This window comes from Trichoplusia ni, chromosome 1 (genome assembly GCF_003590095.1).
Source record: "Trichoplusia ni isolate ovarian cell line Hi5 chromosome 1, tn1, whole genome shotgun sequence".
Lineage (NCBI taxonomy): Eukaryota > Metazoa > Arthropoda > Insecta > Lepidoptera > Noctuidae > Trichoplusia > Trichoplusia ni.
The window spans coordinates 5,415,161-5,431,272 of NC_039478.1; the positions used below are offsets into that span (position 1 = coordinate 5,415,161).

General features: G+C 34.9%; 1 protein-coding gene across 1 annotated transcript; it reads right to left on the reverse strand.

Moving 5' to 3' along the window:
• Positions 1-2,075: 2,075 nt before the first annotated feature.
• Positions 2,076-16,011, reverse strand: LOC113491833 (piwi-like protein Ago3). Its single transcript, XM_026869009.1, has 17 exons — positions 15,926-16,011; positions 14,923-15,111; positions 14,524-14,617; positions 13,956-14,037; positions 13,461-13,590; positions 12,729-12,900; positions 11,963-12,090; positions 11,441-11,604; positions 10,483-10,680; positions 9,983-10,132; positions 9,443-9,620; positions 8,559-8,816; positions 6,211-6,438; positions 5,240-5,423; positions 4,579-4,744; positions 4,139-4,357; positions 2,076-3,613 (listed from the first exon to the last, which is right to left on the reverse strand). Exons 2-17 carry the CDS (start codon positions 15,097-15,099, stop codon positions 3,349-3,351), a joined length of 2,793 nt encoding a protein of 930 aa, XP_026724810.1. The 5' UTR covers positions 15,100-15,111; positions 15,926-16,011; the 3' UTR covers positions 2,076-3,348.
• Between the last annotated feature and the right edge of the window lie 101 nt (positions 16,012-16,112).

The following is a 16,112-nucleotide window of genomic DNA, read 5'->3' on the forward strand; positions in this document are numbered from 1 at the left end:
TATTTGAAAAATAACTTCGTATTTAATTAAAAAAGGCAACTAGCTATCTAGTGGGTAAAGAGGGAAAGATTTTTATTTTAATACTTAACATTATTAAATATCTGATATTAAGGTGCATATGTAACGAATTGTATTTATTAGTAAGTAGTTTTTTGAGAACGCTGGAGTCGACATTTCCTATCTGACTACCTTGAGAAATGTCGAATCAAACTCAGGGGTCCAGGTCCAGACAATTTTAGAATGCCTAAATTTCAGATGTGGAATACCGATTTCAGAAAAAAAGCGAAACAAGTAATATTCCATTCATTTAAAATCCCGCGAGAATTTTAAATTGCTGATAGAATTTTCTCGTTATCATTTAATATCAATTAAATTCAGAAAATTGTTATTACTCAAGCTTGAAATGTTTTAAATCAATGGGAATTACCAAACCAAAACATAGTTATGTTGTGACTTTAAAAACTAGTCAATTAAGGCAATATATTTAGGTATGTTAAGTATTATTCTTACTTAATCTTAATACCCTGCACACAGCATAATTTTAATGAATAATCCTACACTTTGATTTCTCTTTACATGAATACTAAAATAAATTTAGAAAATTAATAATCCTTAAAAATACGTAAGTTGAATTTGTAGCGGCCGACTGTAAGATTAGTAGAGTTTAGGTCAATATGACAAATACCGCTTTTAATTCCCACATTAGACAAGCAATTAATTTGAAAAAAGTTAATCAAAAATCGAACATTAAGCATAACTCTTACAAATGATTGGTGTCTAAGGGAAACCACCCAGCGACAAAATTAAATTCCTGACTGCGAGAGAAGTTAAACAAAAAGAAAGCAAAAAAAAAGCAATGTCAATACAGATTGAAGCAGTCCACTGCTTCATATAAGCCTCTCCCAAGCTGTAAAATGAAATCGAGTAATTTATTTCTAAACACAAAAAAATGAATTAATATTAATACTAATTTCACCAAAAAATTTCACTTAACATAATCATACATTCCTTGTTTATAATTTCCAGAATTATTTCTTGTTATAAAACGCACCCTGTACTGTTTTACGCATGTAATAACATTATATATTGGTAAATGGAGGAATGTCTTAGGAACCCTTAAGCTTAATATAAACTACATACCTAACTAAACTATGAACTGAGGCAGCTTAAATCAACTTGAGGTAGTCAAGTAGTCACATTAAATGTAAATAATCAATTAAAAAACTATAATCTAACTTAATTTTAAGAGTATCTTAGTTAAGAATATGTTTATTCGTTTATGTTGACCGCCTAATATAATAATCAATTTGTTTAGGCGGTTTTAGCACCGATGTATAAAAATACTATTTTATATACTTAACTAAATCTAGTTATCCCAAACTTTGTTGTGGTTAGCCAATATCTGGATTCAGATATCCATATTTTGCGTAGAGCTACTGTTTATGTGTCGCCCAAAAACTATACATCTGGGTATACCCATTAGGACATTGCTTCTTCGAAATCTCTTAGAATGACATACATGTTGGTGTGAAAGACTTTTTATATCTATAAAAATACCAGGAATATCTCAGCTTATGGAAGGAGTTGAGATAGCTGGACTAATCACGTCAAATCACTCAGCACAAAATAAACCAACCAGAGCCTAAATGCGGACAACATGACTCGCCACAATCTACCAATGGGTACAGATGGTTAGAAAAACCACTTCACACTACTCTACGCGTTTAAACCAACAGTGGCCTAAATGTAATATAACCCTCAACCAATACCAATGTTGATGGGTTAGTAAAACTAATTAACTTTAATAACATATTAAATGATGTAACGGTTTACTCACGCGTATTTATCGGGGTAGCCCGACTAGTTTCGGACCCAACCGGAGTCCTTAATCATGAGCAGACGCGGCGGGATCGCGAGTCGAGGCGAGTTCGACTCGCGATCCCATTTTATTAGATTACATCATTTAATTATGAATCATTCTCACGACAGTTACTATCAAAATTTAATAACATACATTGTAATGTCAATTTTGTGCTGCACTGAGGAATAAACAGGGCAATAATGAAACAAGTTAATACTAAGATATTTCCTTATCTACCTATTCAACCAATAATTGACAGAGTTAACTAACTTTAGGCTTAATCCTAAAACTGAGCAGCTTTTAAAAGTAGGTAACACAACAACGTTATTGAGGACTAGACGCCAATAATTTTATAATTAACACTTATTATTTGGTTTATTATGGCCAATTTTTAACAATGAGGTGGGGAGAAGCGAACCAGTACTTATAACTAAATTGAAATCGAAGTTATCGGAGGCAGTAGTCTCGAATTTCAGTAGCATTTCGCATATACAGAAACGTAGGACTTATCACTGTCAAAACGATGTAAGTCTCTGAAGCAATGTTAGTACTCAACTATCTATTATTTCTATATATCGTTGCTATGGCAGCAACTATCGCCATACAAACATGAGATTCGACATACAGGCACATGAAATTTCAGTTTTCGGGTAAAGAAAATAACTAGTTACGATCGAAGGACATATAGTACTGACTACTGAGCATTTTCTTAATAGCATTCATCCAGTTTCGTACATTTGAGACGTTACCAAGAAAGAATACACGAATATTAATAATTATATTACTAATATATAATAAATTCGCATCAGTTTGATAATACTTTACAAAGCAATTGTAAAAGGAAATGTATTTATAGTAACTAATATTTTTGTTCACATTTCTAAAGAGAGCAAATCAATATTTAGAAGCTACTGTATTTTCAAATCAAAAATCAACTATGATATAACAAGAAAAGAATGAATCAAGTTTCGTCTTAAACGACTAAAAGTCGTAAAATCACTGATTTATACCGAACAAAAAAAGTCTATTGTCAATTCAATTCAACAATCTTGTAATAAACTTTTTCTAAAACTAATTGTCACAGACATATATTTACGACCTTACACAAGTAATGGTCGGATATTGGCCACGTTCAGATCAATAGGCTTATTCTTAAACATTATTTAATAAAAGGTCAATGCAGTGTTGTTCTGCCACTTAACACCTTGGCAACAACATTATCAATAGTTATTATTCATAATAAATCAGTTGTTTTTTCAATCTTCAATAAACTGGAGCTATTAATTTTCAGAGTAAGAAAGTGAAATTAAGTACCAAAGTGAGCCTAATAATTGGCCAACCCTTGGCCAATTGTTGGCCACATACTAATATCACTTACATTGCCTAATTATTGGCCAAGCCTTGGCCAATACGCCACATACTAGCAAGTATGACTTACATTACACTACATAAAAAAATAGAATCACATTACATACTAAAAATACAATTTACAAGAAGAACAATTTGTCCGCTAACACTTCAGCAGGTTGTTGGTGCATATTCTGGCCAACTAAGTATGCCAGTTTGTGGGCGTATTGGCAGGGTGCTGGCACTCTTACTGTGCCAGGCCAGTTATAGTACAAGTGGCAGAGCTTATATGTTATCCTTTGGCACTGGTCCGGAGTCATGTCGCTAGAATCGTGTACTACTACGTAATGAGTAGGAGTTACGGTACCTTGGTTGACTTTCTGCGATACTATTAAAAAGTCGTACCTGGAAAGATAAATATACATTATGAAAGTGGTTTTTATTCGTCTTATAGAAGTTTGGGTTTTGTACTACACGTTGGTTAGAAGGAGTTCGACTTGGGGCTCTTGCCACCGCGTCAGTTCATGACAAAGAACTCCAGTTCGGTCCGAAACTAGTCGGCCATTCCCAATAAATACAGACAATTATGATTTTGCCTACCAAATGTTATTGTAATAATTGGAATGCATTGGTGAACTTTCGTGATATATTGTTAACTACATTAAAAGACCACACTATTGGAAATAAGAGAGAAGTGTCAGACTTGATGTTGGGCATAAACTGAGCTATTAGCTTAATAGTGATCAAGTGTACTGCTATACGTGATAATGAACTATTACTCCCTTACCTAATATACTATAATGAGCGCTCATGTCACACACGCTTGAAACATAACCGTCTTATTAGGCGTGCAGTTCTTGTAGCTCATTTTGAACAAAACCTTCATAAATCAAACGAGCAAGAGCCTTTAGTATAATGAATTAGCCTTACCAATCACGTCTAGTAATCCCATAATCAACGACAGTCCCTGGATTCGGGTTTTCAAGTCCGCCACCAGCCTTCATAAATATCCTCGTGTTAATACGTTTCTGTACCACAATGTATGTGAGTGAGGGTTTGTACTCCTTGTTTAATAACGCCATGCTGATCTGCATTTGAGGTATCTCGTATTGCTGGACCACTTTCATTTCGCCGTCGCCAACGCCGTCCCTGTTGGAATGTTAAGTTTGAATATATTTGTCACGAAATATTCTTTGTGAGGACTTATTGTGCTATGAGCATGGTACAAATAAAAAGACGCTTGTTGCGGCGAGTGTCGAAAGTTATATCAATTTGCTTTAGTACTTAATTAAAGGAAGACGATTAAAAAAACATTTTGCTCCGAATGTAGAAGTCAAAAATGACCAAAATCGTATGTATGTATATATTACCTGTATATAATAATTCTGTCAGGGAACGTCGCATTAACCTTGAGGTAGTGTTTGAGAGCCTCAACAAGACATTCCTTTAAACTATCCACTATTTCTTGACCCCTCGCTTGGAACATAACCCGCGAATACCAGTGTGTCATCGACTGATTGTATGATGCAACGAAAGCTGAAAAGTAAGAATAGAAAATTATTTAATAATATAAAATTTAATTATTTTAAGGATTAATGCATGAATTTATCCATTTCAAGACTATAAAAACTTGGTTTGGAAAAGTTATGCAATGTTTTGTGTCACGACAAATAGTGGGCTTTTATACAATATCGATGTTGACCGGGTATAAAGGTAATGATGTTTTTATTCCGTCAGACTGATGATTAAAAAAATATTAGACTATACTTTTGCCTTTATCTGAACAATGGAAATTAACAAAGTCAAACTTCTTTAAAGTTTAGGAGAGCGGGCTTGTAACGTAACGACTTCGAAAGCTTTATACACATTAGTGACGTGACACACACACACGACGGTTTAGTACGCCCGTAGCTCACCTTAAAAAGTTTTAGCTAAAAAAAAATCTTGAACATTTTTGTGTTTTGTGTTAAAGTACGTGATATATCGTAATATGCTTGTTTAATCACATTGTTATAAATGAATAACACATACCACAAACGCTCTGCTTCTTCCGCGTTGCATCATGATGCGAATCGATTCCGATGACCATCGCCGTCTTGAAAGGTATGGATATGTTCCACAGAGTACCGCCAAGCTTACAGTTCATTTGAAGCAATATCTTTTGAGTTATGGAACGAATCTTGTTCTGGTTCATCAATGTGCGAGCGTTTATCACCTTTAAGTAAAATAAAATTAAATCAACGAGTAAGAGTGAGTCAGATTTGTGCTACTGAGGTTTCCGTACTAATCTAAAGAAAAAAAAAGGTTGTATGACAAATAAACGTTGGTTAACCTCGTTATCTATACCCTATAAATATATAAAGCTGAAGAGTTTGTTTGTTTGAACGCGATAATCTCAGGAACTACTGGTTCAAATCGAAATATTATTTTTGAGTTGAATAGACCATTCATCGAGGAAGGCTTTAGGCTATAAACCATCACGCTGCGACTAATAGGAGCGAAGATACAATGGAAAATGTGCAATAAAAACAGGGCAGGTATAAATCATAACTTATATATTCTACCCACGGGGACGAAGTCGCGGGCAACAGCTAGTTTTTAATATTTTTTTGTAACATGTGAGTGAAGCCTGCTGGCAGACAAACAGACAATGGTATCTCAGTAATAGAGTTCCGTTTTTACTCTTTGGGTACGAAACTCTAAAAAGCTATTCCCTTGTGGCACTTGTTATAATTTAGCTATTATTCGGACAGTGTAATACAGGTTTAAACACAACTTTGTTGTAGTAATATATTTTCAGAGGCTTACCGACTAACAGCGACAACTCGAATATAGCCAATCAAACATAAGAAAAAGAGTATACAAGTGAGAATCCTATTGTGTTTAACGTTAAAGAAACAAGCACATTATGTTTATCTTCTCTTTCATCAACGCTTTTGTTTCTGTAGACATGTTACAACCTTTTATTCGACCTATACTCGTAAAATAAAATCAATAATCACCTGCGAAGGAACAGGATTATCTGCACAGCATATTTTCTTAATAGCACTGTATCTGTCATCCCTAGCCGACGGGCATATAACTACAATGATTTGTAGATGGGGCGTTATCAGTTTCTTCAGGGCTGTCACGTACGAGTCAGTGCGGTCGTTCGGCAAACGAATCATTTCAGGGTCGGAGACATTGATGCCCATTGGACGACAGGAACGCTTTACAGTGTCCACGAAATCCTGGAAAGTATATTTTTAGTTTTAATACAGGATGAAAGTGTCAGACTGAAAATAATAACTTTCTTGAGGCGGATTCAGAAGTGTAAAGGGCTTTGAAGCTCTTGTAATTAGATATGTTGTATAAGCATTCAAGGATGATGAGATGATACAGAATTCTACGAGTGGCATAAGTTCTTGCACTATAGACAATTTTCACCACTTCAAAATCATTCTTAATATTGGCAATACTTGACATGAAACATTATTTATAAAATGTGGGACATTTTTAATTAAAGAGCCCAGATAATAAATCAAAAAGAATTTACCTTAGCAGCTTGTTTATCTCTATCAGTGTAAAGCAGTACCCACTTCATGATATCAACTGCTTGCATCACATGATTCCTAGTTATATCACCATTCCAGTCAGCATTGGGTTTACCAGGAACCTTCACATTGTTACCGAAGTAAATCGTTTCGGGTAATAATGTACGAGCAGTTAGATTGACTGTCTCCGGTGCTATACTAAGCCCCCAGCCTGAGAGACGGCTTTTTGCTGTTTCGTTCTTGAGTACTGTTTCTATGTACTGGAATGAAAATTGAATATTGAGTTAAACTTGATTATAGAGATTGAGAATAAATAAAAATAATAAAAAAACCTCTGTTCTTCCGTTGCATCATGATGCGAATCGATCCGATGACCATCGCCGTTTGAAAGTATGGATATGTTCCACAGAGTACCGCCAAGCTTACAGTTATTTGAAGCAATATCTTTTGAGTTATGGAACGAATCTTGTTCTGGTTCATCAATGTGCGAGCGTTTATCACCTTTAAGTAAAATAAAATTAAATCAACGATAAGAGTGAGTCAGATTTGTGCTACTGAGTTTCCGTACTAATCTAAAGAAAAAAAAAGGTTGTATGACAAATAAACGTTGGTTAACCTCGTTATCTATACCCTATAAATATATAAAGCTGAAGAGTTTGTTTGTTTGAACGCGATAATCTCAGGAACTACTGGTTCAAATCGAAATATTATTTTTGAGTTGAATAGACCATTCATCGAGGAAGGCTTTAGGCTATAAACCATCACGCTGCGACTAATAGGAGCGAAGATACAATGGAAAATGTGCAATAAAAACAGGGCAGGTATAAATCATAACTTATATATTCTACCCACGGGGACGAAGTCGCGGGCAACAGCTAGTTTTTAATATTTTTTTGTAACATGTGAGTGAAGCCTGCTGGCAGACAAACAGACAATGGTATCTCAGTAATAGAGTTCCGTTTTTACTCTTTGGGTACGAAACTCTAAAAAGCTATTCCCTTGTGGCACTTGTTATAATTTAGCTATTATTCGGACAGTGTAATACAGGTTTAAACACAACTTTGTTGTAGTAATATATTTTCAGAGGCTTACCGACTAACAGCGACAACTCGAATATAGCCAATCAAACATAAGAAAAAGAGTATACAAGTGAGAATCCTATTGTGTTTAACGTTAAAGAAACAAGCACATTATGTTTATCTTCTCTTTCATCAACGCTTTTGTTTCTGTAGACATGTTACAACCTTTTATTCGACTATACTCGTAAAATAAAATCAATAATCACCTGCGAAGGAACAGGATTATCTGCACAGCATATTTTCTTAATAGCACTGTATCTGTCATCCCTAGCCGACGGGCATATAACTACAATGATTTGTAGATGGGGCGTTATCAGTTTCTTCAGGGCTGTCACGTACGAGTCAGTGCGGTCGTTCGGCAAACGAATCATTTCAGGGTCGGAGACATTGATGCCATTGGACGACAGGAACGCTTTACAGTGTCCACGAAATCCTGGAAAGTATATTTTTAGTTTTAATACAGGATGAAAGTGTCAGACTGAAAATAATAACTTTCTTGAGGCGGATTCAGAAGTGTAAAGGGCTTTGAAGCTCTTGTAATTAGATATGTTGTATAAGCATTCAAGGATGATGAGATGATACAGAATTCTACGAGTGGCATAAGTTCTTGCACTATAGACAATTTTCACCACTTCAAAATCATTCTTAATATTGGCAATACTTGACATGAAACATTATTTATAAAATGTGGGACATTTTTAATTAAAGAGCCCAGATAATAAATCAAAAAGAATTTACCTTAGCAGCTTGTTTATCTCTATCAGTGTAAAGCAGTACCCACTTCATGATATCAACTGCTTGCATCACATGATTCCTAGTTATATCACCATTCCAGTCAGCATTGGGTTTACCAGGAACCTTCACATTGTTACCGAAGTAAATCGTTTCGGGTAATAATGTACGAGCAGTTAGATTGACTGTCTCCGGTGCTATACTAAGCCCCCAGCCTGAGAGACGGCTTTTTGCTGTTTCGTTCTTGAGTACTGTTTCTATGTACTGGAATGAAAATTGAATATTGAGTTAAACTTGATTATAGAGATTGAGAATAAATAAAAATAATAAATGCGGACAACATCACATTCATTGTTCTAAATCCAAAGTAAGTTACTAAAGAACTTGCGTTAAGGAATTTAGATACAACGAAGGTACCACAAACACCCAGACCCGAGAAAATGTAGAAATGTGAATTTTTACATTTACCCGACCGGGGATCGAACCCGGGACTTCAGAGCTAGCGACACCTTGAAAACGGTGCGTACGACACTCGACCACGAAGGTCGTCATTTTCAGAATACTACTGATGCCTATCAAATAACACAAAAAGCATTGGAGAAACTACCCACTATCTCTTAAACTAATATTATTGCATTTGTGACAGAGTGTTAGACGGCGTCTCACGCCTGCAACGGCAAAAACTTTACGAATAACTTTTACTGAACAACATAATAGAAAAAAAACCATATCTACATTTGAAAATAATTACTTTTAAAATCTCCAGCGCTACGTGCGAAGAAATCCATTTTAAACTTAATTCTTTTCCTAAATTATAGTTTCAATAAGTTCAGAATAATTTTAGCTCACAGTATCTTCTAAGGCTACAAGTGCAAGATTTTGTTAAATACCTTTTTAAACGCAGAATGACGTTGGTTAGGCGTAATTCTGGTGTACGTAGCGACGTCTTTCATCAATCTGAAGTTGCTTCGTTGATCATCCGTAAGACCGGTCAACTGACATAATTCAGGGATTAAACATATCATGAAATCTGTTGGTTTTTCTGACCCAGGTAGGCGTTTGGAGTCTCTATAATTGGATACAATAAGTTTAGTAATGTGCTAAATTAGTCGAGTAAGCGAACGGTTAATTTACTTGGTTGTCACATTAGTAATTATTTTGAAAACCTGGTTTATTCTTGAGCAACCAAAGTCAATCTGACTGAATTGCATGTCTAATTAAAAAGCAAACGTCGGAATTATTACACAATGCATATGTCGACAGTTACCGTTAGCAAAGTGCCGCTTAAATATAAGATCACTATAAACTGCGATCGCAAAATGTAGTTATGTGTCTGACTATAATTTATACTGACTATAACTACACTCCTTGCAAAATTAACATTTATATTATTACATGATAATGTTTATAAAATATTTTTGATTACACACCTAGATATAAGCAAAGGTTGGTCCCAGTCCTTAATATCTATACCATAGTTTTTCTTATAATAGTCAATGAAGCTAATCTTAACTGGTTTCCCATCTTCCACTTTCTCGAATGTAGATTTAGGTGACATTGTATCGTCGATACTGTCAACTCTGAAAACAAGACAATTTTAAATAACAATAAACACAATTTGTGTCTATATTGGGTTTGGGAAAAGTAAGAAGACATGGCTAAAAATAGGTGAACATTTATATATATTGCTCTTTACGTAATGTACAAGACAACAATGTGACTATACACGGACTGCGGGGGCATGCTTGTTCGGAGTCTCATCATACGCGGGATCGAACCTGCTACACGTCGCGCACTTTGGGTTTTGTTCCACTGGGCTCTTTGTGCATGTGACACGATAGTGTGGAACATCCAGCGGCAAAAAACTTTCTTGTTTTTCAAATCAACTATTACTCAAAGAACAAACTCTATACTGAGTGATATTACAAACCTAAACAGCTTCTTATTATACGTAGTCATAACTGAACATCCAACAAGTCGTTCTGCCATCGCCTTCTTCCAACCAGCGCCTTCAGCCTGCACAACCTCCTTTATAAACGACAGTACAGTCTGTGTACGCAGTACTCGGTGCGTGGAGTCTAATGTCAACATTAAACCTCCTTCGTACTCGTCGACTGCTGTCACGTAACTAGAAAGAAGATAGACAGATACATTGCAAGGCCATATGAGTAGTGGTGAACAGCATTTCACAATCCTACTACTATTATAAAGGCGAAAGTTTGTAAGTATGGATGTATGGATGTTTGTTACTCTTTCACGTAAAAACTACTGAATGGATTTGAATGAAACTTTACCACAATATAGCTTATACATCAGAATAACACATAGGCTACAATTTTTAACAATAACACATGTAATTTATCATAAATTAATGTAACCTGAAGTCCACGCGAACGAAGTCGCGGGCAAAAGCTAGTTATAAATACTAGGTGCAGGAGGAAGTGTCAGACAATTACTGACTAAAACTTTGTATACCTGGGCCGCGGTAACCATTTCTGAGTCTGAAGGGGTACCAATTTCTATTAAAAAATGATAGTTAAAGCTGTAGATAAAAAACAGTATACACCGTATAGTGCCCCGCGATTTCGTTCCAATTCCGTCGAAATTCGAGCATAAACTTCCGTATAACTATCAGACAAAAACATTGAATATTTGACTTTGATATTCTAATACAATGTTGCCCAAATGTTAGGTTTGCGGTCCTTTCTTTAATATGAAAATGAAATTTTATCTCAAATGCAGTATGTTTTCTTTTGTTATTCCATTAAGCTATCAAAGATACGGTTTTTAATGAGTGGCCTGGTCGCAAACGGATTTAGATGCAAAAATTCAACCCACTTTCAACGACGGTTGAAGCATTATCTTAATATCTTGCTACTGATACATACCCAGGCCAAACCTCCAATCGGTGCTGCGGTATTTGAACAGCAGCCTTTTCATTAAAATGATCGCGACCAAATCTGACCAACTGCAAGTCTTTCATGATACATTTGAATATAACATTGTATATATGTATCATCTCGCTCAGTTTGCGTGTTCTACGGAATATTATCTGAAATGATAAAAATAGAGTGGTTAAAACCTTAAACCAACTATAATCTTTACTACCATCTACTTGTATAAAAAAATAAAAATGTTTATTTAGAAAATAATTTGGCATATCCTAGACACATGTTAGTAACCATATTTTTTAATTAGGCAATTTATCTTTAATTTGTGATTTAAAATTGCTGGTTATATCCAAGTCAATAGAGCGCCCTAATATGTCTACGTGCGATTAACAGATGTCGTTTTTTCTTATTAAAGCTCTTTGTATGACAAACACGCAAATTAAAACTTTGAACCGATACAATGCTCCTTAGATAATGTTCGTCTTTTGTTAGTTTGAGCTCCTGGAAGTCCGTACTTACATTTATTTTGACTTTGCTGTTGTCAAATGGGTTGGTGGAAGTCAAGTCGAGTGCTTCATCAGGCAGTTTGTGTGGTACATAAAGTGTGGTCCCATCAAAAGTTTTTTCTTTAAAGTATTGACGATGTTCTGCAAAAAAAAAATATGAATTGAATTGAAACTATTCAACAGATTTTAGTCAAATTTGAACATCGTGAGTAGTTTGATAGAACTTGAAAGATTAGATACATCATTTTGGTATTTTTTAATCATCGACTTTCATGCAACACAAAGTTTGCCGTGTCAGCTATAAGTTAGTCGGTGAGAAATATACTATACTAGCTGTTGCCCGCGACTTCGTTCCCGTGGGTAGAAGATATAAGTTATGATTTATATCTGCCCTGTTTTTTTCACATTTTCCATTGTACCTATCTTCGCTCCTATTAGTCGCAGCGTGATGGTTTATAGCCTAAAGCCTTCCTCGATGAATGGTCTATTCAACACAAAAAGAATTTTTCAATTTGGACCAGTAGTTCCTGAGATTAGCGCGTTCAAACAAACAAACAAACTTTTCAGCTATATATATTAGTATATAGATATAGATTAGTATAGAAGTATAGATAAAAGTTACCCATACCATTCAATTAAGTTTCAAAGGCGAAAATAAGGGTTCATATAGGCTGAGCAATTTCATCTATTGTCACATAACCACAACTGATTTGTGGACGAAAACACTAGCTTAAATATGAATAATCTTTTTTTACTTAATTCCAAAAGGTTGTACTCACCAGCTAGAAGTTTAAACCTCAAGTTCTTGTAGTCCTGGTCGGGAGTGTACCTTACTTCATACTCGAAGACACTGTTCTCTTGAAAATTTAAGTATATGTAGTTGCATGTAACATCTACAGGTGTGCCACTTGTACCTTTCTTTACGACTGGCGGCGTGTCTTTAACTTCGCGCTGTAAATAATACGTCAGTAGAAATGTATTAGGATGAGGCCAGTAATGTGATAGATATTTGCTAGCAAACAAAACTTAGGCGTGACGTCACGATAGTGTATACATTTTACGAAATTGTTGTCACAAGCTCATTCACCTAAACTTTAAAGTAGTTTTAGGTTTGTAACTTTTTGTTGTTCAGGGCAAAAATTAGTATCTAACTGAGGGACTTAATAGATTTGTACTTTTTACACCCAGTTATCATCCCTATTTTGAAACTAGACCTCTGTATGTACTGCAACATGTGCTGTGAAGTTTTTAGCTTCGTTTTTCTCCGCAGCTAGAGCAAGTTTCACAAAATGTAGAATGTCCACATTTAATATAAAACACCTTTACTTCAAAATAAACAATCATTAAATAGTTTTGTTATCATATCATGTCAAATGCCACGCATTATTGACCGGTCACTAGTGACCGCCGCAGCTTTAAAGCTTACGAACAAAGACTAAAGCCTTTTAATCTATATGAGCTTCATTTTGCAGAATCTGATCTAGATCAAAACCAAACATATTTTAACTTACATATACTTTCCTTTGTTTCCCTTCGCTCTGTACTGGTGGTTGAGAGACATATGTTTCAGCCATTTTTTCGGTCACCTGTTGCACCGCTTCTTCGGTCTTTCCAAAATCACCGGCAGCTTTTGTAGCATGACTAAGTGAATAAATAATAATTTGAAGAAATACCGTAAGACGAGTGCATGTGATAATTTATTATTTCTACGAATACTGAAAATGGTCCACTGGGAGGACCCAAAAACTGTGTATGTTGAACTGTCGCTTTGGCATTAACATACTTACAAAATTTTATTGCAGGGACAAAATGTGTCCATTCTTATCATCTATCTCAGTGTATCTAATAGAAAGAGGTCTGTGACCAACAATAGAATGTTGATAACACTTAAATGTAATATTCATTAAAGTGTTGTCAAATATGAACAAACTATTCACTATACTCATATCAATATACTTGTTTTCTTTGGTTTTAAGGTTATTACAAAATTGAGTAATTAAACTTACAGAGATTGTAACAGCTTTAGACCTCTGCCAGCTCCTTTTGGAACTGATGCACTGACGTCAGACGCTGGTGCAAAGACTGGCTCTGCAAATGATAGCATAACATCAATTTATGAAATTATTTGATTACAGTCCACAAAAGATCAACATATTATTATCTTAATTTATACAAAAACACATAAATAAAAACTGAAATAATTCAATGGTTAATTTGATTTGCTAACCTTTATGTTTGTTTTATTACATAGGTATGATTAATAAAAATAAAGCTTCTCTAAAAACCAGTGAATGACCAAACAGAGTTAGTCATAATACATATTTCAAATATCAATGACTAGCTGTATGATATATTTCAATAATGCTCTGCTTTACACCGTAGGGTAATCCTTTAGCATTCTTCAATCTAATATTGAAATTATTTTTAAATTGGACCAGTAGTTCCTGAGATTAGCTTGTTCAAACAACTTCTTTTTTCAGGTCTCAGATTTATACTATCAAGTTTAGAATTTGTATACTGAATTTAATACTGATCTTCCCCTTCTCATCTTAGTACTGATATACGGTTACAAACCTGCTCCTGGCTTTTGCTGTGCCTTTGCAAGAAGCATAGCTGCAATTTTTCCTCTGCCACCTAGGGAAGTTGTCGATGGAACACTGGAACTCACCTAAAAAGGTAAAATAATTATACTATTACTTTGCATTTCAGAGGTCAGACATGACTAGCTCGTGAGTTGGTTAGTTTGTAGCTATCTATGGGTTCTGCAACTATACTTAAAAAAAATTACCTATAGTAAATGCTATATTATCAGCAAGTACAATAAGTTAAATTTTATAATTTGTACGCAAGGGTAGGCTGATGAAAATTTTGAACACTTCAAATATTATCCATTAGCTGGCACAATGAAAAAAATACACAAGCTGAGGAAAATCTGATATGCAAGCAAATAATATTTGAGTCTAAACAACTTACAGCAGTTGAGGTCAAGGCACTCATCATACTCGGAGCTACACTTGGAGCTACACTAGGTGATGCGCTACTTTCTGGAGAATCATCTGGAGTAGGCTCCCCTGAACTCTGAGCTTGCGTCTTCTTCAATGCTTGGAGAAGGGCCAAGCCCCTTCCTCGCCCTCTCAATTGGTCTGCCATGTTGTCCCAGAACTGTAAGACAAAGCAATAAAGATATTGTGTGTATGTCTCTGAATTACAGGACCATGAAAGTATTGCTATTTCTTATATTTTTTAGTTGCCTATATGATGTTCTCTGTGTAAAGTGGTGAGTGTTGGTTATGTAATTGACTTAAGCATATTCCACACTTTAAAAGATAATCTGATGATTGTTCTGAAAGGGCTCATGAGCATTGATTACTGTATTACATTTCAACAAATATCTAACTTCTCTATCACTATTTTCTTTACCTAACACAATTAGAGTAGGTATAAAACATTCATTTTAGTAAAAATCAGGTACAAACTTAGTTGTGGGTGCAAGAATTAGCTGAATAGCCGTGTGTCTCAGATAATAGTTAGAGAAAGTTATGGTAGGTATCTGATACATAGGCTCGTGTTTAAATTATTTTTGAAATCGACACGTTATATACTTAGAATATTGTTCCAATAAAACGCTAGCATACATAACTAAACAGTGGCCAATGTAACAGGAACTTACGACGACGCAAGCGAAATTTGAACCTCTGGAATAGTATGTTTTAAACTACCTACCTACCTACAACCTTTTTTTTAATAAAATCTCACGGGTTCACACATTGAATAATAACAGTAGGTAACTATTACCATAAACTTAAGGATTAATTACTTAATAAGTAGGTAAACAAGAAATAAAAAGGATTTGAAGGCTGCGAAAGTTTGTATACCCTACTGATTTGAAAAACCTACCCCAAAGTTTGTAGGTAAATTTTACAAGTGGTCGGCGTAATACATTTAATTAAAAGGAGTAGTTGAATCCTGTGTATACCTTTAAATTATATTTTTTTTACTTCAATTGTCAGCAAATTATAGAAATAACTGGCGTGTTGTCTACAATGTAAACTTTATTTGAGTGTAAAAAAAATTACTACTCTGCCACAGAGTTAACAGACTGCCACAGATGTCAAATCATGATATGAACCCTGACGACAATAGCGATTAGAACAAAAAAACCA